Consider the following 25535-nt stretch of genomic DNA (forward strand, 5'->3'; position numbering starts at 1 on the left):
CGCCGCCGCTGGATTATCCCGAGCCGGGTCGAGCTCCCCTGGATCTCCGTCTTCTGCTGTTGCCGCCGCCGGTGTGAATCCGAGGGGCTGAGATTTTTTTTTTTAACCCTATTTTTTTGGAGGGGGGATTTTGTCAAGGTCATTCCGTGGATTTAATTTTTTTATCTCCCCCCCTCTCTCCTCCCACCACCACTACCCAGCCTTGCTCTGTGGATTATAATCTCTCTGGATCGGAGGGTCTGAACAGGAGGATTTTTAGGGCTTCGGGGGTTGGGGAGGGGAAGTGGTGAGTGAGGAAGGGGGGGTGATTTTTTTTTTATCTCCCCCTTCCCTTTTTCTTTTTCTCTTTTGGAAATGGATGGGAAAATAAGGCAGAGCCGGAGATCAAGGTCCCAAAGGGACCGCGTGAGGAGAAGGGAAGCTAATGCCAGGGATCCCCGAAATCAAAGTCCTTCTTCGGCATCCGAAAAGGAGCAAAGCCCCGGCAAGGAAAATACAAGCCAAAACTGTACAAATCCCCCAAACCAGGCGTCCACCGCCAGAAATGTCAGACCTCCGAGGCGCAGGAGACGGGAATCGAGCTCCCAAGAAGAGGATTTAATTGATGGGTTTGCTATAGCCAGCTTCAATACCTTAGAAGCCTTGGAGGTAAGAGATCACAATGATGGGTTCTCTTGTATTTGTATGTTTCATGCTCCAGAGCTGTGGTATTGTCTCCTGAAGAAGCCTGGGACCTTTATAGAGGCGCTGAATCTAGGCTCCACATTGTAAATAGCAATTAACTTTCTTCTTGTAAATTACCTGTGTGCATTAATCCTGATGTCAGCCTGGAGGAATTTAAATGGAGGGGGAGCTGTGTATGTATGTGGTCAAAGGGATGGCAAGTGAACACCAGTATCTTTCTTGAGTACTTGTATGTCTATTCATAAGTTGCTGTAGGCCAGTATTTGTGGGTAATCCTATACTTTCCATTTCAACTAATATCAAGTATCAGGGCAAGTTAAACGTTTGTTTAGGATTTTAATTGGCTGACAAATATCTGATGGGAGGAATGCAACATATTTGTGCATCATGGTGTATTGACGATAACCTGACGTTGTTGTGAATTGTAGAGTCAATACTTAAACCATTTTTTTCTAGGCCTTTAAAGTTTGTATTTGTATTGCCAAGATGTTACTTTATCTTTCTCAGGAGACAGTTAGCAAATGGCCAATGTTTAACATTTTGTGGAAACAGAGATGTTTAAATGGATAATAATCCCCTGGTTGTAATTCCCAATTTTTGAAATAATTGAACAAATTCTTCATCTCTTATTGACTGTACATATTTTCCTGCCGTTAATAGGTTGGCAAAAATATTGCTTGTCAAACTTATTACAAACAATATTTGCTGAGCAAATACTGCTTGTCTTGTCTGAGCTAAATTAAGCAGAGCAGGAAACTTAATATTCTCAGAGGGGCAATGACAAACTAGCACTTTGTGTGGCTTTTGATTTTTGTTTTGTGGGTGTGTGATGGGAAAATTTGACTTGGTAGGAGAAAACCGCTATCAAGAGGCATTTATCAAAGAAAATAGTTCATCATATTCTCAGTAAATATGAGCAATAATAGTGTCCTCATTCACTTTACCACATTTTTTAATACAGCACGTTGAATAATGTATTTGGTTATTCATACTTTGGATTTCCTGCCATTTTAGTATCTATCTTAACAAGGATTACAGTAAATTAAAATCCTAGACATGTTTCCCTGGCCCTCTCATATATCAATACAGCATCCTTAATGTTTACACCCACATATCAAGATCTTATTTTGTCAGAAGGTTTCCCAAAGAGCCTGTCTGATTTCCAGACCAAATCTCTTAGAACACAGGTTCCTTTTCCTATAGTTTGTGGCCTTGTGGCTACCAGGATTTTTCTGCTCACCCAGACTTTAGCAGTGTGTTTATAAAGTCTGTTGTAACAAGTAGCTGATGATCAGAACCAACTTCTTTGTACCCTAAAGACAATCCTTTTACACTTAAGAGAAACTGCCACCTCTTTGGGCCCTAAATTCCCCCTCTCTATCCCTAATCTCTGAGTATTTTGCTTGGGAAGTCATTACTAGCAGGGCATATGGTGATGGTGTTTGGAAGGGGACAACCTGCTCAGCAGCAGTATCTGGAGCTGTTCTGAGAACAAATGTTTCTATTGCATGATGCCCTGTAAATCTACAGTGGGACTGAGCTGGCAAAATTTTGGTTCAGGGAAACTGACTCTTAACGCCTGTAAAAAGAAAATTTGGCCGAGTCTCCGCTGAGCAATATTGAATGTGTAAATGCTGGAATGTTTAAAAAAAGAAAAGATTTATGATAAACTGATGGGTGGTGTTTTACGGCCTTTAGCCGAAACTGCTGTGGGATATTATCTTAACACTTAAACCAACTAATATCTGTCTGAGTTGATAATGAGCAAACTATCCAGCTTTGTGTTGCTTTAAAACAGATGGTTTAGACCTGTCTATTTTTTTTCTGGGCATGCTCATTGTCAAGCACACATCAGCAGATAGGTCCAATTAAACCACTGAGTTTCTCAGAGCTGTCAGTGAAGAAAGTAAAATTCATTTTCTTTGGGAAATTTTCTGCCATGATGAGCACATTATCGGGAAATATCATTCAAATGATGGTACAGTCCCTCCAGGGGCAAAAGTGGGGAGGGGGAGCATCTCATGGTTTGCACATGATACCGGATTAGGCATCAAATCAACCAAACATTAACCTGGGCAATAGTATTGCACACAAAGGAAGAGGGGTGACATTTAAAAAAAACAACAAACACCACCCCACAACCCTGGAAACCTTTTTGCTTTGGGCATGAGCTATGGTAAAGATGCTTTATAGGACAGTCCCCTCAGAATCCGTAGTGAGATTTTAGAAGCAATCAATTTCTGCAGTCTTTATCAACATGCAAGAGAGTACATGAACTTCATTTTAGATTTTAATTGGCTCGTCAGAATAAATAGTGTAAGCAGAATTCACTTGTTTCTTTCATGTGTTGCACTGGGAGACGTGTCATACGTGAGGTGCTTTTGAAAGCCCTAGTGATCTGTGTATTTAATAAATTCCAGTAATACACACACATTTACTGTGCATTGTGAGAATTTTTCTTACAAAAGTGCAGTGCTGCTTTTGTCAAAAGATAATGCCTGGCAGATTTCTGATGTAGCAGCAAGCAAAAGGGATTAGCAAGACAAAACTGCTTTAAAGTAACATATGCCCACATAAATTACTGAAATTGTAAGGTCATTTAGAATACTAAGAAGCAATACTCTGTAGTGTACTTGACTACAACAGGTGGTCTTCCACTGGTTTTGAGGAGAAGCATCTTTTACAGTGCATAAGTTTTTACAAAAATTATTCTGTGATGGCCGCTTAAATAAACATTATATACAATTTGAGGAGAAAGAAGAGAATAAAGGTTAAATTTCATATTCAGCATGCATATGTTAGCCTTCTTATAATTTTTTTATTTGTAAGCCTAAAAAGGCACAGTTGTTTGTGTATGTGGCAGTTCTTCATTATGATCCTTTCTCATATTGCTGCTTTGCGTTGTTTTTCATTTGGTTTTACAGTGGCCTGTGATTAGGTTAAATAGGCTCGCTAAATTGTGGGCTTCCCCTGGGAAATCAAATTGCTATATGGTTAGAGAGAACCTCATGGTAGAAAAGTCTGTAGCGTGTAAGGTTTTCTTTTTCTTTTTATCTCAAATCATGTGAAATCCCCTTCCCCACTTCAAAAAAATTCTCACTACCCTTATGTTCCTGTAAATGTAGGGTGCTGTATATACTCTTCCTGTACGTTGAACTGAAGATGCCAGCACTCTGAACCCGTCAGGAATTAATTTTGCTGTTGCCTATATGGGAGTTAGTTACTTTATGATGTTTCCTTTAATTTTTTTAAGTTTTAAGAAGTAGCGCTTTGAATTTTCATTAAACCGCTACAGAATGCTGCCAGTGGCATTTGGTACCTGATGATGTTGTCTCAACTCTGCATGTGTCTATCTACTTGTGGCTTCATTTTAGGAACAGATTACCTATCCCAAGCTCTAGGTATCCTTTACTCAAGAGAGAACTTAAAACAGATAATGTTAAAAAAAAAAAATCAGTCCAACTAAGATCAAAACAAAAAGCAGTAGCAAACCATCAGTTCTTCTCTGTGCATAAGAATCCGAAATTACCCCATCTCATCATCTGCACTTAAATGTTCTTCACCCTCAATACAAATCTCTACTCAAACCCAGGTTAAAATGCAGCTTTATCTTCCAAACTATTAAATAGAAATCAACAGAATTTCAGAGTTTAAAAGAAATAGTAGAGGGACTTAACTAGCAGGTAAAGCAAGTAAAATAAATGTTTTAATCTGAAAGGGAGAGTCAGTGAGGAGACCGAATAAGATGGACAGCTACAGGAAGTGAGAGAGACAAGCTTTTGAGCCACACAGAGTTCTTGTGGCTCGAAAGCTTGTCTCTTTCACCAACAGAAGTTGGTCCAATAAGATATTATCTGACCACCTTGTCGCTAATATCCTGAGACCAACACGGGTACAACTACACTGTAAACTACAGGAATGCTATTTAGATGGCTTATGCAGCAGAGAAGAAGGTTCTTGCACCAGTGGTGATGTGATTGTGAGATCTGTAATGTATGAGCAGGGAGAGAAAAAGTGAGAGGTGATCTGTGAAGGAGGATGAAGAAAGTTCTTGGGGGGGGATGTTTAAAAACAGAGGGGAATTTTGAACAGCATCCTGAAATGAATAGATATGTATATGTGAGTATTTCTCTCTTGCTATATATTTAGATGAAGTTGCTAATTATTCTTGAAGGTGACTGGTGAATCACAGTGAGAAAAACCAGATGAATGAGTCTGTATTTAAGGGCTCCTCTCTCTGATCATACTTGTTCCTTTCAAGTATAAAAACAATGCTAAAAAGGGAACTTCATCGGAATGTAAATGAATGAGATCTTTGAGACTAGTTGTTCAATCAAAGCTTTTGTAAATATTATATCTGTGTGTTCTTTGGCTTTTATTATCAACTTTACAAAGCTGTAAACCCTATAATAAAGATTTAAGATTTTGTATTTATATTATGGTAGCTCCCAGCTGAGATCAGGGCTCCTTTGTGTTAGGTGTTGCACAAACATAGCTCCCAGTCCTGAAAAGACACATGCTTGTGCTTAACTTTACACCAGTTAGTAGTTCCACTGAAGTCATGAGGCTACACGCAGGTAAGTGTTTGCAAGGTTGGGGCCATAGAGGTAGATCGTCTCTACCCTGAAGAGGTTTACATTGTGTTAGTTTTCTCACACCTTCCTTTCTGAAGGGATCTAACAGAGATACCAGGTAGTTACTTGTTGTGGGTTGTGCTTTGGACTAGCAAGTTGGAAAGTATAGTAGTGATGCAAAATTTCTGGGCAGAATCTGTAATTGCTTGGTCTTCCCTTCAACTTCTGTCTTGATAAGGCTGTTTCCACAAGTGTGTTGTACACTGTGCTGTTGCTCTGATCTTTTAATAATGATAAAACCAGTGCGTTGAACTTCCTGTTCCAAAGGTTTGTGCTAGTTCCACTGACTGAGCTGTGTAACCTTTGATTTATGATCATATCTTATGTATGTTTTCAAACGTGATGTAATGAAGTCTTTTCCATAAAGCAGCACTCATGTTTAAAAGGGCAGGTTCCCAACATTTAAAGACTTACCTTGGTGCTTAATTGCCTAATGACAATTTATAAAGTCAGTTTTTTGAGGAATTATGTTCCTTAAAAATCTTGTACTTTTAAAGATTCCACTTCAGATGCTTTAGACTTTTGATTTAACTGCAGACTTAGTAGTAGTCTTCGATTATCTGTTTTCATAGCAGTGTACTTTTCAAGATTAAAAAAAGCAGGTTAATTATGGCAGTTAATTGCTTTTTGCAGATGAGTACTAAAAATCTGCTTTAATTATAAGAATTTCTCTTCCATGAATTTTAAAAAAAAAAAAAAAAAAAAAAAACTGATATTGCTAATATATGTAAAAAGTGGACTGCTGTAGTTAGCATAGTTTCTCTAAAGAACTTAGAGAAAATACCCGACTGTTCACTCAGAAACTCACCCGAATGCTTAATTTTTCCAACAGAACTTGGACACTAGTCTTGCCATGAATTAGCTGTGATCTGAAAGAAGAGTTGGACTATTGGTATGGAAATCAGCACACCCACTTTGCTTCTGGAATTCCCATGTCTAGCCTTGCTGTAATATGTAGCTTTCTTTGGTGATGTTACTGAGAATAGGAATTGTAAAAGCAAAGTGGGATGCATTACATGAGCACATTTGGATGTTACCAGGCAGCACGCTGTTCCAACTCAAGTTCTGGGAACATGCGTATAACGTTTTGACATAGAAGACAGTTTGGTTTCTGCCATTTCGATAACTGATTTTTTTGGACTACTTTCAAATTGGAAAAACTGAAGTGCTAAACACCCAACTCCATAGGAACCCCATTCTGTGCTTAGACTTCTTAGATGAAAACTATTTTATACCACTGCAAGCTAAAGTAAATGTCGCTCAGGGGAATTGTGTGTTGGTGGCACAGATAAAATTTCACTGTCTGATACTATTAGTCAGATTAGCTTTGAATTTTTTTAAAACTTAACAGATACTGGCAACTTTTTTTGTTTTGGTCTGTGCAAGCCCATTGTGACAGTCCTTAGAGCAATATATAAATCAACTAAAGATGACCTGTAATGGTGGAATAACGAGCTTGTGCCTTCTTGCTGCTTTATGATGTGAAAGGAGGCCAAAGAATTTTTCTTTTGCTTATTTTTTACATTAGAAATACAGGTCTTATCCACCTGGGAAAAACTCTGAGGCGACTATAGAGCTAGTAAAATGTGCGTGAACAGCAGAGAGGGGAACACATTTTTAAACAAACTTATTACAGTTTGGGGAGAGGGGTTATAAGCACTCGTTTAACTCCACTGACTAGCCCATTCTTTGGAGAAGAGATGACTTTGTTAAAGATTTAACACTTCCGCCCCTTCAGTTAAGGGATGAGTGGTCTCAGTAAACGTCTGCCCCAACCTGTAAAGAAGTTAAAAAAGCAAGCAAGGAAAAAAAATCCCTTTGAAAGCGGAATGCTTTCAAATAATTTTTAGATATCATAAAGTAATCAAAAGAGAGCATAGATGTTGTTGTTATTATTTCTTGATAGGCTGCTTTTAAGGTGCCCATCAGAAATTCGGCTGACAAAGTTTGCAGGCTGAAATGCAGATTTTTTTTTTCCCCTTGAAACTTGTGAACTGAAATATGGGTACAGTCAGTCTATTATGGTAGCATTATTTATAACTTCCTCTCTGGAAGCATTTTGTCCTTTTGTGTACTTTCATTTTGTAAGAAATGGGTATCTACTTAATATTGGATCTTAAAAAATGTAAGGCTCCAATTCTGGAAGGACTTAAGCATGCACTTAACTCTATGCATTCTGAATAGTCCCATGGGTGAGGGGAGAGAGGGGGAATTTTAGCCCTGATCTACACTATGACCTTATTTTGGTATAACTATATCACTGATGGGTGTGAAAAATCCACACCCTGAAGCGACACCGTTATACCAGCTGAACTCCCAGTGTAGACAGCGCTATATTGACAGGAGTGCTTCTCCCACTGAAGTCGTTACAGCCTCTCGGGGAAGTAGAGTAGCTACGCCTACAGGAGAAGCTCTCCCGTTGGGATAGGTAGCGTCTTCACTAAGCACTACAGCGGTGCAGCATAGTCAAGCCCTTAGACTCTGTAAAAAACTAATTATAATTTGGAGCTGGAAATGAATAAGAATCAAGCTCTGCAGTCCCTACTGGGACTCTGTATCTCGTCAGTGGACCTGGCCACATAGCTATACACAGTGAAATCAGTAGACATATCGTTACATGTGAGAGGGTCATTCAACAGGAGTGATTGTGTATTGTAATGGAGTGTGACTGCTCCATGAAAGCAGTGGTGCATCTATGGATCATGTTAGTTTTATGATATTATCTGGGTATGTGCTGCTTACCATATTTGTAGATTCATCAGAGAAAGAGATGGCTTATTGAGCTGAGCATCAGGTTTTGAAATTTTTGATGTTCTTTGAAACAGAAGGTACAAAATTCCGCAGAGTCAACTTCATCCTTGTGAGGCAGATAAACTGAGTTCTTCACTTTGCTATGTGAATGGTGCAAATTCAATGTGACAGTCCCTTTCACAAAACCTAAGACCAATGGAAAAGTTTCAATGCATATTTTCTTTAAAAAAAAAAAAATTCCCTTAGAAAGTTACAAATGTTCTCTTGCGGAGTTTACAACAAGAACACTGCAGTATTTTACCTGGTGCGAAAAAACATATGTAAAATTGACTGGAATTGACTTTAAACAAAAATGCAACTGACCAGGCTATTTGCATTCTCCAAACAAAGGAAAAATCAAATTTAAACCATATAAATAGTGAAAGGTAAATGTGATTTTAAATTATTTAGCATTTAATAGTCTAAGGTGATGTGTGCAGCTTAGGTAAGGATGTTTTATAAAATATATTTTAAAAAAATGCCTGACAGCATCCCATTTAAAAAAAAATAGATCTTGCTAGTTCCAGTTAACGTGCATTGGACTTGTAATGAAGTAACCAATAAAATCTCCATTGTCTCTCCCTGTATGCTAATGAAAGACAAGTTTTACCATTTATCTTGGCTATCTCAAAGAAATGAGAGAGACTGTCTCTCTCATAATGATGTGTTCAGGAAAAGGATAATGCAAAATTCTGAGGGTATTTAGAGCAATATTAGCCCCCTCAGCCTGAAATGTTCTTAAACTGAATTCCGGCTTGCTCTGTGTAATTGGTCGACACAGATGTTTTGTACCATGCTAACAATATACGTTTAGAAACTGATATAGTTAAAGTGATACAACCCTGTAGTAGACACAGTTGTACTGTCATGAAGATGCTTATATTGGTATAGCTTATTCCAGTGAATTTAAATTTAGGGATTTCTTTCTGTCTTTGACCAAAATTTCTATGTCCTACTCCATGGTAAAAAGAACAGGAGTACTTGTGGCACCTTAGAGACTAACAAATAAATTTGTTAGTCTCTAAGGTGCCACAAGTACTCCTGTTCTTTTTGCGGATACAGACTAACACGGCTGCTACTCTGAAACCTGTCATACTCCATGGTAGGGTGTGTGGAGTTTGCTGCATTTGGTGGTGGTTGCATGCATGTAGATTCTAAAGTGAATCTTTTGGATAAAGATGGTGGTAGAAAGATTGTTCAGCTTTTTCTAAAAATCATTCTTTCTCACTGTGATTTAGGAGAGGGGGAACTTTGTTCGGGTATCCTTAGTGTGGCAGTCAATATTTGTGCATTGCTCAGAGCAAGTTGTGTATCAGCAAAATGGAAACCATGGGATGAGCTCTTAAATCAAGCTCTGACTTTTTAAATAAAGCTTTGAAATACAGTAGGAAAGGCTTGCATCCTGGTATCTATTGTACGTGAACATCTTGCTGTAAGTGAGAACAGTTTCCAATGCATTGCACTTCAATGCCTCTAGTTAATCACAGTAAAGATATGAAAGAGTTTTATGTAGGTGAAGTGGCTGTTGCTATTTAACAGTTACTTGGCTTGGCTTTGCTGTAGTACAGAGGAGCTTTCACTGTTTCAGCAGTGCTACTTACACACAGTGAGGCGTCTGAGTGCTGCTTTACTGGGTGCGTTCCATGTCTTTAAAAAGTTGTTTCTTTCCCAGAACAAATGAGCTGTTATTAATACCATTCAAATGCTGAAAGGAGAATCAGTCTTCATGCTATTAATCCAAAATGCTTTTAAGAAAAAAAAAAAAAAATTCAGCTCATGTTAAAATGAGAGTCGGTCTTGGGTGACTTAACTTTCAAGGCTGTGTCTGCGTGGGCAACAGTGGCACCTGTCATGCGTCACCAGTACAGCTCTATTTGTTCTAGCATGGTGAAAGCTGGAGTGTATACAGGCCTCGGGGATCTTTACCCTGTTCTGAACAGGGCTTGCTGACAGATGGGTAAAACGATCTGGGATCTCTCTATGCTACAACTTCCAGTGTTGTTACTATCAGTGATGCTGTACCGGTAGTGAATTGGGGTCCCATCAATGCAAGCAAAGCTGAGTCTGTCCAGGGAATGTTGGGTAGGGAGATATTTCAAGCTCTGTGGAGAGTATGGGGAAGGGTGTGGGTAGGAGAAGGCAGAAGATTTCAAGGACTCAGAGAGGCTGGCTGTCATGGACTCTGCAGAGCATTGTTGCGGGCAGGGGTCATACAGTAATGCAAGGAAGGAAAGCTGCAGCGGCATGCAGGGAAGTAAAATAGCAGTGGAAAAACTACCAAATCTTTTGGGTACCGTAGGAGAAGGAAGGAAGAGGAGTGGGAGTGGGCTGGGAACAGCAGAGGCTGGCATAAGTCACTTCACATTGTTCATTAATTATTTCAAATTAACTGCCATGGAAGCAAAACTTTCGGCACCCCTATTGACCCTATAGTTACTAAAGCAGGTACAGTATGTGTACAGTTCTCCTTTGTCATTCAAGGTAGACATAGCCTGTTTCATTTGTAGTTCTGTTTTGCTCCAAGTCAGAAAGAGACTAACTTGAACAAAAGTTGCATCTGCAAGGTCAGTGCTTGGCATGGATAAGGGGATTGGAGGGATCAAAATGATTCCCAGTGCCATTGGCTGCAAAACATGGGCTGATGGCACCATTCCTGTCTATCTCTTTGTGTTCAGTGAAAAGCTTTACAATCTTTTACGAGCTATGTACAGTTCCACAAGCCACACGCCACAGAAAAGATAGCAATTTGAAGTCAAACATTCTATTTTAGGGGACTGTGGGTCACTGTCAACAGGCCTGTACTTCATTTTGTTCTGTTATGGCCTGGACGTGCCTTGCAAAGGGGCTACAGAGAGATGGCGTTTGCTGTCCGAATTTCGAATGAGATGTGTGCAGGAAATCTCTTTGGTCTGTTCAGGTGCACCCTGTAGTCTGCTGAGTATGAAAATTAGTGTTAGTGACTGGTTATCATAGAACTCTTGTGTACCCCCCGACCAAACTTTCTCCATAGATGACAAACAAGGAGACTACAGTTCATTTATTTTTATTTAGTATCAGGGTAGTTTTCCCCCCATGCATATCCACAAACTAGTAACCCCTGTGTAATGAGGAAATACCGTACTTAGCTTGAGAGGAGGTGGGTGGCCCACACAGGGGGGAAAATATGGATAGTTTAGATACTGTCTGGCTACTCAAAAGATTGCGGTAATTGCCTTAAGAAGCAACAGAGGGTCCTGTGGCACCTTTAAGACTAACAGTACTTCTGTTAGTCTTAAAGGTGCCACAGGACCCTCTGTTGCTTTTCACAGATTCAGACTAACACGGCTACCCCTCTGGTAATTGCCTTCTGACCTACAGAAGGGCTGCAGTTTCATTACTCCCTACTGTTGTTAAAACTGCGGGTTAAGCAGCAGTGGTTTTGTTATACACTGTTTACTACAAAGCTAAAGCATTTTTTGTGAGGTGGCTGTTTTATCCTTTAACTGCTGCTAAGTTTTGGCTAATAAATATGATTATAGCTTTGACTTGGAATCATGAATGCATTTTTGTGTGTGGATGTTTTGCTGGGTGTGCAGCTTCTTTTATATAATCTATCCAGACCTCATGCACAGGGAGAAAGACACTAAAGATAGTATGGAGTTAAGAGGTGTTTATAGAATGAGTCAAACCTGAAATAAAATAATTATGGTGTTTTGACAGCTTGTTAATAACTTGCAGCCATTGGGAGAGATATAATTGCAGCATCCTTAGTTTTTGATGGATGCTTGACATTTCTTTCAGATTGTAAAATTAAATAAAGAATGTGAAAATAGTTGGACATGAAGCCTGAGAAAAATGATGGGCCAATTAATTAAAAAAACCAAACTTCATTCCAATGTAGGTTCACTGCAGTTGGTTTTCTGTGCAATTCAACGTATTAATGAAAGGTGTTCAACCCTTTGTCCCCCACCAAACTGTCCCCAGAGTCTTTAGCTTTTGGGGGTTATCTGGAGCGTTACCAAAAGCTTCTGTGAATGAAGCGGAAATAAATCCTCATGCATATTAGATATGAAAGAAGAGTTTTGTCACCTGTAATGACTAAAATCCCCTGAAGTGTTGCCAGCATGTACTTTAGGAATCATATAATTATATGATTATTGAAAGAGACATAAAAGACCTCATGGCAAAACTAAAAAAACCCACATGCATAAAGAGAGGGACAAAATTTGTCACCATCTTTTCCAGTTGCTTTTTCAGGGTCTAAAAGCCCAATAATTGCTCTTATCAAGAGGGCTTAATGAAATTGGAGGGGGCGGGAAGGAGGGAATTGCTTGTGTTATAGGTGGCTGTATCACAATGCTATCTTTCAGGTTTATTTTCAGCTGTAATTGAAATGTGTTTTAAAAACTTAAATGAATTGTTTTCACTACCAAGCTGAGAATATGCACTTAATGAACTACAGTACAAAATATTCATTGATTGTGATGTTGCACTGTAACAGTAGTGTTGTGGTCTAGTGGTTAGCAGGGGGACCGGAAATCTAGATATCTGGGTTGTTTTTCTGACTCTGCCACTAATTTCCTGTCTGCACTTTGAGCAAGTCATTTAACATCTTTGCTTCACTTTACCCACGTATAAACTTTGTATAATAATCCTTGGCTACCACACGGGGAGGACAGATTCTCAGCTCGTGTGATTTGGCGAATAGCTCCATTGACTTCAGTGGCTATTCAGCAATATATCACCATTCCCTTATACTGGAGAATGTGAGGGAATACTTCTCAAGTCAGGGGATATGTTGTGGTATGTGTGTGAACAGCGCCTAGCACGCTGGACTAGCTCGGCAGCTCCAGATAAATGTTTCTCATTTAGTGGAGGGAGTGCCATGTCACTGGGGGTGTGTCTATTATTTCTCACCTCTCACTCATCATTCTAGTATCTTGAACTTCGATGTTACTTCATCTGAATTCATAAGGCTCTGGAAAAAGCTGCAAGCAAAGGTTGAATCCTCCTGTGTGAGCCACACACCGAAAAAACTTGATTCCCCCAAAGGCTTTTTTCTCTCGGTCTCTGTTACATCCCTCTCACATGGACTATAGCAAATTCAGAAAGTCCATCTCTTGCTGATACAGTGTACAAATTCTAGAGAATGTACTGCACTTATAAAATGTATGTATTTTCCCCAAAGATGGACTGAAGTATGCAAGTGATGGCTCTTCCTTGGCCACCTGGTACCTCTTCTCCTAGAGCCAAGGAAACAGGCTATTCAATCCATCCAAGACGAGGTTCTGAAATTTTTGTGGGTCTCTGCTTTTCCCCCCAGTACTCCTGATCCACAGTCTTACTTCTCATAGCAGGCGTCACTCCTGTGTTCATCGGATATTTCTCTCATGTGGCTCAAATCTCAAGAGAGACCAATGCACTGTAGAGCAAGATACAGTCCCCTTCTGTTTTTCTCAAACTTACCAAGATCCCAGAATATTTAAAAAAAAAAAAAAACCCAAACCCAAAACATCTTTAATTCCGTTCACTACATGCTATTGTGTACAACAGTGAACATTAAAGGCAACGAACACCTTTTGCAGACTTCTCTCCAGGAAAAAGGCATACCATTTATCCTGACATTCTGGTTGAAAGCTAAATAGCAAGTTGTGATTTAATATTACTAATGTGATTTTAGCTGAAAATAACAATGGCTTTCCAGACAGATGGATTCCATAACTTGCTTGCTATCAGCTCATCCATCAAACTCTACACATGTCTGCAGATTCATTATAAGGCACACATGGGAATGTTGTTGATTACATCAAACAAACTTATCCAAGTCCTATTAAGGTTTTCCCCGCAGGCTGCAGCCCCCTGGTGTGGTATGTGTGCGGGAGGGGAAGTGTATTTGGCAGACCTGTCCCAACAGTACTAGACAGTAAAACTTCTTAAGAGCTTAAGCATGGTTGCTTTTGCAAGTCTCCATCTCTATGGAGATTGTTTTCTGTCAGTTCTTCCATTCTGAGTGTCTTAGTAAAGATATAACAATTTTTGAGACTTGCTGAGGCAATAACATGTTTACATGGGAAAACATGAGCACTGATTCCAGGAAGATTGATGCTAATAAAGTATTCTCTCCTATGGGCTTCCTGCAAGGAAGGGATGAGCTGCACAGCATCTGCGAGGCAAACAGGTTTTCCAAAGCCTTGCTTCCTAACATCAAGCAAAGTTCCTTTTGCAGCTTGGGGTGTGGCTTTTGGGAGGTAAATGAGTGCCATCTCCAGTGTTTATGCTGCAATATAAGCAGTAGGGAGTGGGTTGCTGTGTATACAGTACTGCTCACCCACAGATTGTCTTCAAATAAAATCCTAAACATGTTACTGTTTAATAGGATGCCAAAGGGTTATTTCTGAACTCAGTATTTTTAAATAAACCACTTACGTGAACTGTTTCCAGATGAGATGTTTTTGGGTTCTATGCTTAGTCCTCCTTCACTGCTAAGTACTAAATTATAAGTACTAAATTTGTGAGATTTCCTAGCACGTTTGTTTACTCCTCCTAAAATGGGGACTTGATGTTATCTTTGGGTTTCTGTTTCTAGCCATTTATTTCTCATACAGCTTTGAGGCAAGTCTCATCTCATTACAAACTACTTGTTCTTATGGTGGCCGTATTAGCTATGCCGGAGTTAGGCTCCTGCTAATTCCAAATGAGGAAGTTAGGGCTGGTAACAAAAGTTCTAATGGTAAGACTTGATTAGAGATTTTTACATTGGATCAGTAGTCCAGTTTTTAGATGAAGATGTAGGACCAGCACATGCATACGGGGGGTCCAGTCTTCAGGGAGTCTTGTGGGGAATTCCCAGAGGACCTCTCCCCCAATACCTGCTCTGTGCTCCAAAATTTGTGGCGGTGGGAAAGTATGGGATTTTTCTTTCTGAAACTCCATCCTATTTCTTAAACAGTCCCAGCTAGGGTTGACCTGCTTGATCTTAAAAATGTGCTACTATAATTTGGAAGAGGAGTCTATTGTTTTTGCCTCTGAATGTGCTAGATAGCATCACATAAACAGGCACTTATTCCCAGATTTCCAGGTGAGGATGCCCTGGACTCCCCCTTAAGACATTTATTCTCTAGGCTGATAGTCACTATGTCCTGGTCAACGTATATCACCCAAGCTACTGAAATAAAAGCTGACAAGGGCAGCTAGACCCCTCAAGTCAACAGCTGAAAAATTTAGAAAGGGGAAGTGTGGAATTTTGATTAGTTAATAAGCATTTGACAAATATGGGGCCCTGAATTTTATTTTGAGGGGAAGAGGAAATGGTTATGGGGTCTTTAGGCTTAGGAATTATGTGCATCACTGGAAGCCTGTCAGATTAAGTTACAGATGCTTTATTTCCACGTGGAGGTCTGACAGGTACAACTGTGATGACCTGTTTAACGTTACTATGACTCTCAATCAGGATCAATGCTCCATTGTGTTTATGCAGTGCCTGGCACACCCAAAGATACGGCTCTTACACTCTTCAGGACAACATTTGGAATATTTCTTTGTATTCTCTTTGGTATTTTTAAAAAATCAGATAAAAAGGACAGGAGAAGGATTGCTCTAAACACTTTGCAGTGCTGGAGTAGGACATTTGTATTTTCTTAACTATAATGTAACTAGCCATCTACAACTGGATTATTGGGATTCTTGAATAGTAGTTGAATCTTTAGAGTGCTGTCTTCTTTCCTTATCACACATATATACCAACTGGCAGGTTTTACTGTTATCACTTACTACAGTTATTTAAAGCTAGTTGAAGGTTTGCAGGTAGAACCAGCTGGAGGATAAAGGAGTAACAATTTGTTTAATGATCATTAGGAATAAACCAATATGAATACAGTAAAATGAATGAGTCCAATGTATGTCCAAGACTGGAGCCAAACTGAAGCCCAGGTGTCAAGAAGTGCAGGAAATATTCAGCTGGAACTCTAAGCATAAATACCATGAGGCTGGCTTGTTTCATGTTTTATTTTTTCCCTCATATTTCCTGTCTGGCCAGAAGCAGGAAGAACTGGAAGTAGGAGTCAGGAGACTCTGCCACTGATGTCTTCTATGCCCTTGGTGGGTAGAAGAGAGGGAGTCATTTAACTCTCATTTGTAAAGTGGTGGTGATAATTCCAGCCTCTCAGGGTTGTTTTCTGAGGTTAATAGATATTTGTGCAGCTCATTGAGATCCTTGGATGGAGTGTGCTGTAGTACTGGATAAAGCATCTCGACTTCCGTATGTTTCTCTCGACCCTACTAAACCTTTCAGCCTTTTGACCATTTATTACCATGCAGATTAATTAGGGGGAAAAGTGTATTGGCAAAATGGAACTCGACTGAACAGGAGAAAATATTCTCAAGAAATTAAATGCCTGTTCCAGAAACAATATATTTGGAGAGGAAAAAACCGTTGTTTTCCTATATCTCTTATGTAAAAATCCCAATCATGTATGTATATACAAATATCTGAAGCAAATACACTCACAAGAGGGTAATTTCATAGTATTCAATTTCTTAGGTTCAGAGCACAAGCAAAATCTGAGAGAGCATGCAGATAAGAATAAAAAGGTGAACAGAATATGTATGTTTTAAAGGATGATGGCCATTTTTAGCATTCTACTAGTTTTCTGGGTAGGAAAGGGTTAATCTTTCTGTACAGTTGGCCTCACTGCACTTGCAACAAGCAGAATGTCACATGAGTGCGTTTCCCCCCCAGCATTAGACAAACAGATTGATGCGTCTTCAGAGGATGACAGCTTGCAGTAGCACAGTTTTTTATGGTCCCGGAAATAGTAACATACTTGGATTTCCTTGCCTTTTCTTGTTGCTTTGTGTCTTTCTTTTCATGGTGATCAAGTCCTTTATAAAAGTAAACACCACACTGGTAGATTGAAGTTGAGTACTGTAATGCGTTCCCGAGCTGATAAAATGCGTAGAAATTATCCTGATATTTTCCTGACCCACAAATTTACTCCACATAATTATCACACTTCTCAATTATACCCCCAAATGCAAATATAAAGAATACTCACTCCCCCCGACCCCCAGGGTTGAAAAGTTTCCAGGAAAGTAAGAATTTGGGCTACAGCTGCATTAAAGGGTGAAATGTTTGTCCCAGTATATTGATTTTTTTTTAAACTGTAGTCCTTTTTAATAAAACACAGAGTCAGGCTTCAAAGATGAGTGAACTTTAAACATCTATATGTTAAACCATTTAGTCTTTGTACCTTTTTCCGTTTTATTCAGCCAGAACATTGAACTGCTACTCAGTTCCACTTTAGATTATGGGCATTTCACTTTCTAATTCTCAGGCCCTAACAATGGTAAATCCCAACAAATAAACCTCTGCTAATTGGTGATCATGCCAACGTTTTCCTATAAATAAAGAATTAATATTTAGGCCATAACCTAGTTGTCACTTCTCCTTTATGATGTTAAAGGCTTTTGTCCTCCTTTTCTCACATGGATTATATAACAATTGACCTCAATACACACCCTTTTTGTTATTAAAAACCTCTGGGCACTGATGGAATTTAATCATGAGTTTTTATAGTTCAGTAGAGTGGACTTATATTTATTACCCTTACAGAAAGTTCATTGTCAGTATCAAAAATAGTAATGAAGAAAATTGAACGGATCCACAAAGTGTTGCAAGTGTGTTAATGTATTGACTTTTTTAAAAATTAAAGAAAATGTTCAGAAAGTAGTCAGTATTCTGTGGTTTTCATTACAGATTGGAGTAAGAAGTGGGAAAGAATGGCATGTGATTAAAATGTATTTAATGCTAAATCATTCTTGCTGTTGAAAAATTCAGATTTTGAAAAACCGATTTTGCTCAGCTAAACATACTTTTGACCCATGGTTGGATACTGTTTGGATATTATTACTTTATGGCTGATAAAGGTTCACACCTGCTTGGAAAGCATTATAGAAATAAATACATGGCTTATTGTATATGTCCTAATTTTAGTAGGAGGGAGCTGAATTTGAAATCTGCCTGGTAGCACCTTGCAAACCTGGGGTCTTCTTCATACTGGTATTGTAGGAATTTACCGCATGCATTGGGCCAGGACCTGAAATGAATTATCATAAGGAGAGATGAGAGAATTATATGAAAATCATGCAAAATGGAAAACTGTTATGGTAACAAATTGGGGAAGATGTAAACTCTCCTTTCCCTGCATGTGCTTACATTTAGAGTTAGCAAGGCAGCCTGCTGGTTTTTGAATGCTTATTTTGCATCTGTCTCATTTTTCCCCCCCTCTCCCATCCCAGCTTGTGTATTTTCTTTTGACCTTGGTTTCTCTTCTCTTTTGTGGAGTCACTCTGTCCACACTGCTTAACTTGTTTGCCTTTGCAGGGGAAATACAAGCAAACCTACCTCTAGCAATCAAGGTTTACAGTTCTCTTCCCACTTCCTGCACCTTGAAGTGTCCTCCTTTACTCTGCTCAGTATTTAGCTACTTAGACAACTGGGAGCCTTGAGACACTCATATTCAAAATGCTTTAAAAAGAGGAAGCTAGTAAGAGGAGAAACATGCTGTAAAAATGGCTCTGTATTAAACAGATTCCGTTTTGCTAAGATAAAGCGCCTGATCTATGGTCCCTGCTTGGTTATTCCCGCATTACCAGTTATAGAGATGTCAGGAATGAGCTGAGTTTGCAAAAAGATGGGTGAAACCTTTTATTCGTAGCCATATATTCAGGTTAACTTCTAACATTAGAATATCCACTTGAACAGTGCTGAATGATCATATATAATTATAATTAACCTTCCACTTCTGGTGCCAGGCAGCATTATTTCCAAGGCTGGGGAGAGATGAGGGAAGTTGTGGGGTGTGTAAGAAGCCTCTTGGAAGGACAGATCTTGCATGCTATTTAACTGCTCTGAAAACAGGTGGCTCTTGCTGCCTTTTGCACAGTTTTTGTTTTGTTATTTTCAAAGCAAAAGCAAGAAAATAAGACGGATTGGGTGATTTTGATGGTGAGTGAGGTGTCTGAACTACTTCTAACTTTTGGCTGTCGGGGGTTGATGAGTTTTCCCCTATTACTTTGTTTCCGTTTTTATTTTTATTTTTTCTGCTGATGCTTTATAAAGAAGCAGGAAATATATATTGTAGATCTAAAGAGGAGAGCGGAAAGGCCACACAGATCAATGTCTCCTTCGCTATTGCAAGCACATTGTAAGCTTGAGAGAGAACACTTTTGCTTGCAGAGTCTAAGACTAAGTGGCTGGTGGAACCCAGATAATTCCTGTGCTTGCCTTGTTGTGGACGCTGTAGATGACTGTTCATGCTGGAGAGGGCTTTTACTAGGATTGCTTTGGAGGAAAAAAAAATTCTGTGTTAAAGTAATTTATATAAACCTTGGAATTCCTAAAACAACAGTATTTCATTGGATGGCCCTAGCTGATTTAAAGAAAAATGCATAAACTTACAACACATTGAAGATTTAAGTATGAATATGTAACCTCCCTGGGCACCTTAGTTATTGACCTTGTCAGAATTTTGCCATTGGATGCTGTGTGCAACAAAGTGAGTTGCCACAGGGGATACACTCTCTGCCCAGATGTGGTTATCTTTAATCTGAGTCTGCACACCAAATCCCATTTCCAGCAATGCCTATAGATTCATCAGGAGAGACAGAGGGAAGCAAAGCAACTGAACATGTGCCAAAAATAGGGGTGGGGGGGAGGAATCTGAAAAGTAGGGATTTTGCTCTAATTTGACGGTGTAAGGACAGTCAAGTATTACTTTGCCTGGACCCTCATTTCATTAAAAATGTGCTCAGAATTGACGCATAGAAACTTATAATTACAGATTCAGTGAATAATTTCATAATACTTGAAATGATTGGCAAGCCATTCTGTCTTGCCTGAATTCTCTCTGCTCTGTCATTTGGATACAGCATTCTCCTTTCACATTCTGTCCCAAACTGTTACGTAACATCACTTACGTTTCATATACACTGCTTAACTGTGCACATACTTTTATTAGGCACATGGATATAGTTGGGATGAAAAAAGTACGATATCATAAATCTGCGGTGTCTCCATGTCTCAAGGAAAAGATGGGGATATAAAACAAACAATACCTGGGTCTTATACAGCACTTTCCATCAATAGATCTCAAAGCACTTTTACAAAGGAGGCGACTATCCTTATCCCCATTTTACTGATGGGGAAACTGAGGCACGAAACAGTGAATTGACTTGCCCAAGACCATCCAGTGGCAGACTTGGGAATAGAAACCAGATCTACTGAGTCCCGGTCCAGTGCTCTAGCCACTACGAGACACCGGCTCTCTAATAATAAATAATATCACATGGTCTGAGTTTAGAAAGGAAAGCGTTCAGCACATGGACTTGCAGCCTTGACTGGAGAGGTAATGGAGACGGAATTAAACCTTGTTGGCATGACATCCTTGAGGAGGTCTAAGAAGCTAAATACGGAAACCCTAAGCAGTTCCTTTGCAAGAGGGGGAAATGAATTGAGGCTCTAGAAATAGACCTCTAGAAATGGCTTTTGGATTTGGGAAATAGAGACCTCAAAGCACTTAAGTCTTTTAGCTTCATTATCCACTATCTATATTGTAAAATGTTCCATGTTCTGGCAACGTGTTATAGTATGGAAGTACCCTGTAGCTGTGGATGGGCCAACGTTATAACCATTCTCGTGGTGCTGCAGCCCACCAAACCCTACATTGAAGCTCTAAACGGTCCTGTAAAAACAGAGCTGTAACATAGTTCTGAAATAAGGATGCAATGCTGTTTTGGTTTTGCCTGTGCATGCAATACCATGTGTCTCATGGTGTTTGGGATGCTATTGTGTTAAAATGAACCCCTATTATAGTAAAGCAAGGTTGTGTGTAGATGTGCCAGAAAACAACTGACAAACATGACAAGAAAGATGGAACCAGATCCTCAGCCTGTATACATTGGTGTAGCTGTGGTTGTCAGGGGAGCTGTCTGATTTACGCCACTTGAGAATCTTACCCATGAATACTTTACCTTGTCCCCTTTTACTCCAGAGTTAGCCCTCCTCAAATTCTGCTGGACTGGATCTTCTCAAGAAAGGGGTCACTGAAGAAAAACGGACATGGATGTTCCCTATAAGAATTGGTATTTACATCCCCAAAGAGAGCAAGAATTCCCCCCTCCCAATACAAACAAACCAATTAAAACCCCAACTAGTTAAATTGCGCCATCCCTGCCGCTTCAGTTGAATGTGAGCAAGGTTGTAGCAGCAACTAGTGCAACAGAGTTAAAACAAATGAAGAATCAACCTGAAGTTCACAATACTGACAACTCTCTCAGCACAGGGCCCAGATGGTCCAAGGTTTAATTTAAGAGAGAGGTTTGGCGGGGGGGGGGGGGGGGGGAATTTTTCAGAGACAGGTATTCTCTGAAACCATGTATAAAAGCAGCTATTCAGAAACCTCTGCCCACGTGATCATGCAAAGGCTGCATATTTAAGTGGTTGGCGGTACTGAAACACAGAACCCTTATTTATTCATACTCTCACATGGTAACGTGCACACTGTTAAAATGCTGCAAGTCAAGCATAGATCAACAAAACTTGGGAATTCGGGTCTTGTCTAGATGAGCACCAACGTAGCAAAACCCATATGACACAGGAAAACCCGAATGTACACAGACTGCTCTGCTTTATAACATGGCTTACTTATACGTCATGCTCGTGCAGTGCATCTATATTGAGGATTTAGCTACACAGTACAAAAATACCCAGTAGAGAGCTGGTGTTTGAGGATGGGCTGAAATTCCAAGGTCGAGTCCAGGGGTACGCGTGCCGAAGGCGGCACGCAGGCTGATTTTCAGTGGCACTCACACTGCCTGGGTCCTGGCCGCTGGTCTGGGGGGCTCTGCATTTTAATTTAATTTTAAATGAAGCTGCTTAAACATTTTAAAAACCTTATTTACTTTATATACAACAATAGGTTAGTTATATATTATAGACTTATAGAAAGAGACCTTCTAACAACGTTAAAATGTATGACTGGCGCGCGAAACCTTAAATTAGAATGAATAAATGAAGACTCAGCTCACCACTTCTGAAAGGTTGCCAACCCCTGGTCTAGTCTCTTCACACAAAGGATTTAGTCAGTTAAATCCTCCCCTTTCCCTTCAAGAACTGAGATGACAATAGACTTCTCCTTTTTGCCTAGGCATGGCACCTTTCAGACCAAATAAGATCATCCATTGCTTATCTGTCTAGGTTCTTCTGTTGGTGCCCAGCACAGTGGTATCTGAGCAGCCTGTGGTGGCCTCAGGGTAGAAGCAGGGCCAGCCGTAGCATTTTTTTAACAAGCCTGCCGCCTATATGAAAAGAAGATATGAGAGACTCTATGTAATTGGGTTGGTCAGCAGGACGTGGGCTGAAACTATTTGTATCAAGTTGGAGACTGGATCAGAGTTTTGAAGGCTAGAGATGAAGTCCTGAAAATTGGGATTTGTGATAAGTCTTTGCTATCTCATTGCTACTGGACATATTTTTAATACTGGTTCTTAGAGATGTGTTTGAAAATATTACTTTTAAAATAACAACACCTAACGTTGTTCTCAACTAAGATTGTGGCCCAGTTGTGTACAAAGGCATAGTAAGTGACAGTATTGGTCCTCAAGAGTTTACAATCTAAATAGACAAAACACATGGAATGGGAGTGGAAACAGGTACAGAGAAATGAATTGCCCCAGGTCAAAAAGCAGTTGCAGAGTCTGGAATAAAATCTGGGTTTTTCAATTCTTGGTCCAGTGTCCTATCTACTAGACTATGCTACGTCCCAAATATTAGGCCTTATTTTCAGAATTAATGGTTGAATTGTGAATGAAAAAATATACATGTAGTGGCTGCGATACAGATAGAATAACTGGCTAACTGGATGTCATTTGCCCACTCAGTTATCCAACTTGCATGTGCACTCATGGTAACTGTGCTTGCAATTTAGGTGCAGAAATTAATGCACATATACTTTGACCCTTTTGAGATTTGGGCTCTGTAACATACCTAGGGTACAATCCAGACTAATAAGTAGCATTGTCACCCCTGACCTCCAATCTGGGGTGCCCTTTATCATGCTTTGCTGCTGAAGCCTCCAGTCCTGGACTGTTCACAAACAGCCTCCAGCATGTAAGTTACTCCCAGCTATGTCTGTGTGTGCTGCAGCCAGTCACACATTGACTCTGACTAGCCTGGCTATATTGCAGGATGACCCCCAACACCGCAGCTACAACAGTACCATGAGAACACCTGGTCTCACTTTCAGGTGACATTGAGAACAAGAAGCGGGCAGCATTATCTCATGCAAATATAAACAAACTTTTTTGTCTGGGTGATTGACTGAGCAAGAAATAGGACTGAGTGCACTTGTAGGCGCTAAAGTTTTACATTGTTTTATTTTTGAATGCAGTCATTTTTGTTCATAATTCTACATTTGTAAGTTCAACTTTCATGATCAAGAGATTGCACTACAGTACTTGCATTAGGTGAATTGAAAAATACTATTTATTTTGTTTTTTTACAGTGCAAATATTTGTAAAATATAAAGTGAGCACTGTACACTTTGTATTCTGTTATAATTGAAATCAATATATTTGAAAATGTAGAAAACATCCAAAAATATTTAAATAAATAGTATTCCATTATTATTTAACAGCACAATTAAGTGCATGATTAATTTTTTTTTAATCCCTTGACAGCCCTATTTTTTATGTGATGGGACAGTGTAAAGTGGTCTCAGACCTGTAGAAATAGCAAAACAGATTTCATTTCTATTGGTAGTCTCTGCTGCACAGTTGGAGAACACATTGTTCAAAGGCTGGGAACTCACTGGAACTTTAGTGTATTTCATAAGAGGTATAAAAGAAAGGAGAGAGCTGGGGAAAAAGAAGGGAAAATAAACTGAAATAGTGTGCAGTGATCAGTGACTTCAGTGGGACAGGATTTCACCAATGGCAAAAACTCCCATTGGCTTCAGTGGGGCACGGATTTCACTCAAATCCCGGATGTATCTAATTTTATCTTTCATTTAACTTTCAGTGTAGCAGGGCAGTTAAAGTGGAAAAAAAAACATTTCAATCCAAGAACAGATTTTATTGTCCAAGTAGAGAGTCGGGTGAACTCTTAATTTGTGCAATTGAGTAGTTCTCTATCTTTTATCTAGTTATTTATTTGTTAAATAGAAGCTCTACTTTTGTCTGCACTATGTGCCAATATAACATGCTGTGGGCCTTGCAGAGTCTCAGATATGGACTGCCTTTGAAGGATGAAATAAGGTTTAAAGGATACCTGCAAGCAACTGCCCTTTAAACTTCATTTGCTTCATATGAGCAAGCTAAAAACAGTATGTGTGAGTGCGGCAATAGCTAGATACGCTTCTGAGCGGGAGGGGGGAATAAAGGCATATTTTACATATTCTCTCCAGTAGTTCATCTGTAGTTACCCTGGTCTCCACTGTGTATAAGACAAATTAAGCTAATAAAACAGTACCTTGTAACATCATAGCAAATAAATTGGCTAATCTGTATGCAAGTTTGTTTGTTACTGTACCAAATTTAAACCAGTGAAATACTTCCTTCATGTTGAGGGATAGAGGTTAAGAAGGTGCCGAAGTTTAAAAAAACCCAATAGATTAGTATGAGAGCATATTATTGAACCATTAGCAGTTTCTCACTGTAGCACGAATGAACTGGATTGCAGACTGAGATGTTCAAGAAAAATCAGTGTCTTAAACTTTTTTGAATATAATTAACTTAATGTCTGGTTTGGTGATATATTAATAAATTACTGAAAATAGGTTTTGAAAAAATCTGCACCTCTTCAATTCCTGTTCGGTGGCTTTCTCTAAATGTTTATTTTAAGCCGTAGCTCTTTCCACCAGTCTTTGTCTCACATGTTCTTCTACAGTAGGGATGTTGGAATTAGAGCTAGTTGGACAATGTTTTCTTCTCCCCATGGAAAATGTTAAATTTCTGTTTAAAAACTGAAAATGTTCCGGTTTTCAACAAAAACTCAAAACTTTCAGCAGAAAAATAGCTTTTATGGAAAACTTTTGACCAGCCCTTGTAGGGGCACCACTTAATTTTCATGGCAACTGAGTGAGATACCACAATTAGCAAATTATCTTGTTTCATGGACTAATAACCTTGTGAGTGTGTCCAAATCTTCCTCTTCCTATACCCTCTTCCTTGCTGGATGGAATCAGAAATGTTTACCTGTGTCGTAAGCCCCGTTGCTATCAGTTTTTCCTTCCGCCTGTCCTTGTGGAGCAGAAGGATCCGAGTTCTAGCCTTGAACCCATCGTGACTTTTCAAATAGGTATGGTGGGTAGCATAGTAACAACTGTAAAGTCCCTGGCTCCCATGGATTTGTTTCAAGTATTCACAACCGCACTCTGGGCAAAGTGTTCAAAA

The 25535-nt window shown here is 39.4% G+C and overlaps 1 protein-coding gene across 9 annotated transcripts in view; it reads left to right on the forward strand.

Annotated features, from left to right (window-relative positions):
- Nucleotides 1-338: 338 nt before the first annotated feature.
- The window catches only part of FBRSL1 (fibrosin like 1), a 714791-nt gene continuing 689594 nt past the window's right edge, over nt 339-25535 (forward strand). For all 9 annotated transcript variants that reach the window (XM_024218289.2, XM_024218285.2, XM_024218290.2 and 6 more), the window contains exon 1: nt 339-648. In XM_024218289.2, the coding sequence (XP_024074057.2) occupies nt 355-648 (294 nt within the window). In that variant the 5' untranslated portion in view covers nt 339-354. The remainder of the gene's footprint in view (nt 649-25535) is intronic.

The sequence above is a fragment of the Terrapene carolina genome, unplaced genomic scaffold, assembly GCF_002925995.2.
Source record: "Terrapene carolina triunguis isolate 2854851 unplaced genomic scaffold, T_m_triunguis-2.0 Scaffold234, whole genome shotgun sequence".
In the NCBI taxonomy this organism is placed as follows: domain Eukaryota; kingdom Metazoa; phylum Chordata; order Testudines; family Emydidae; genus Terrapene; species Terrapene triunguis.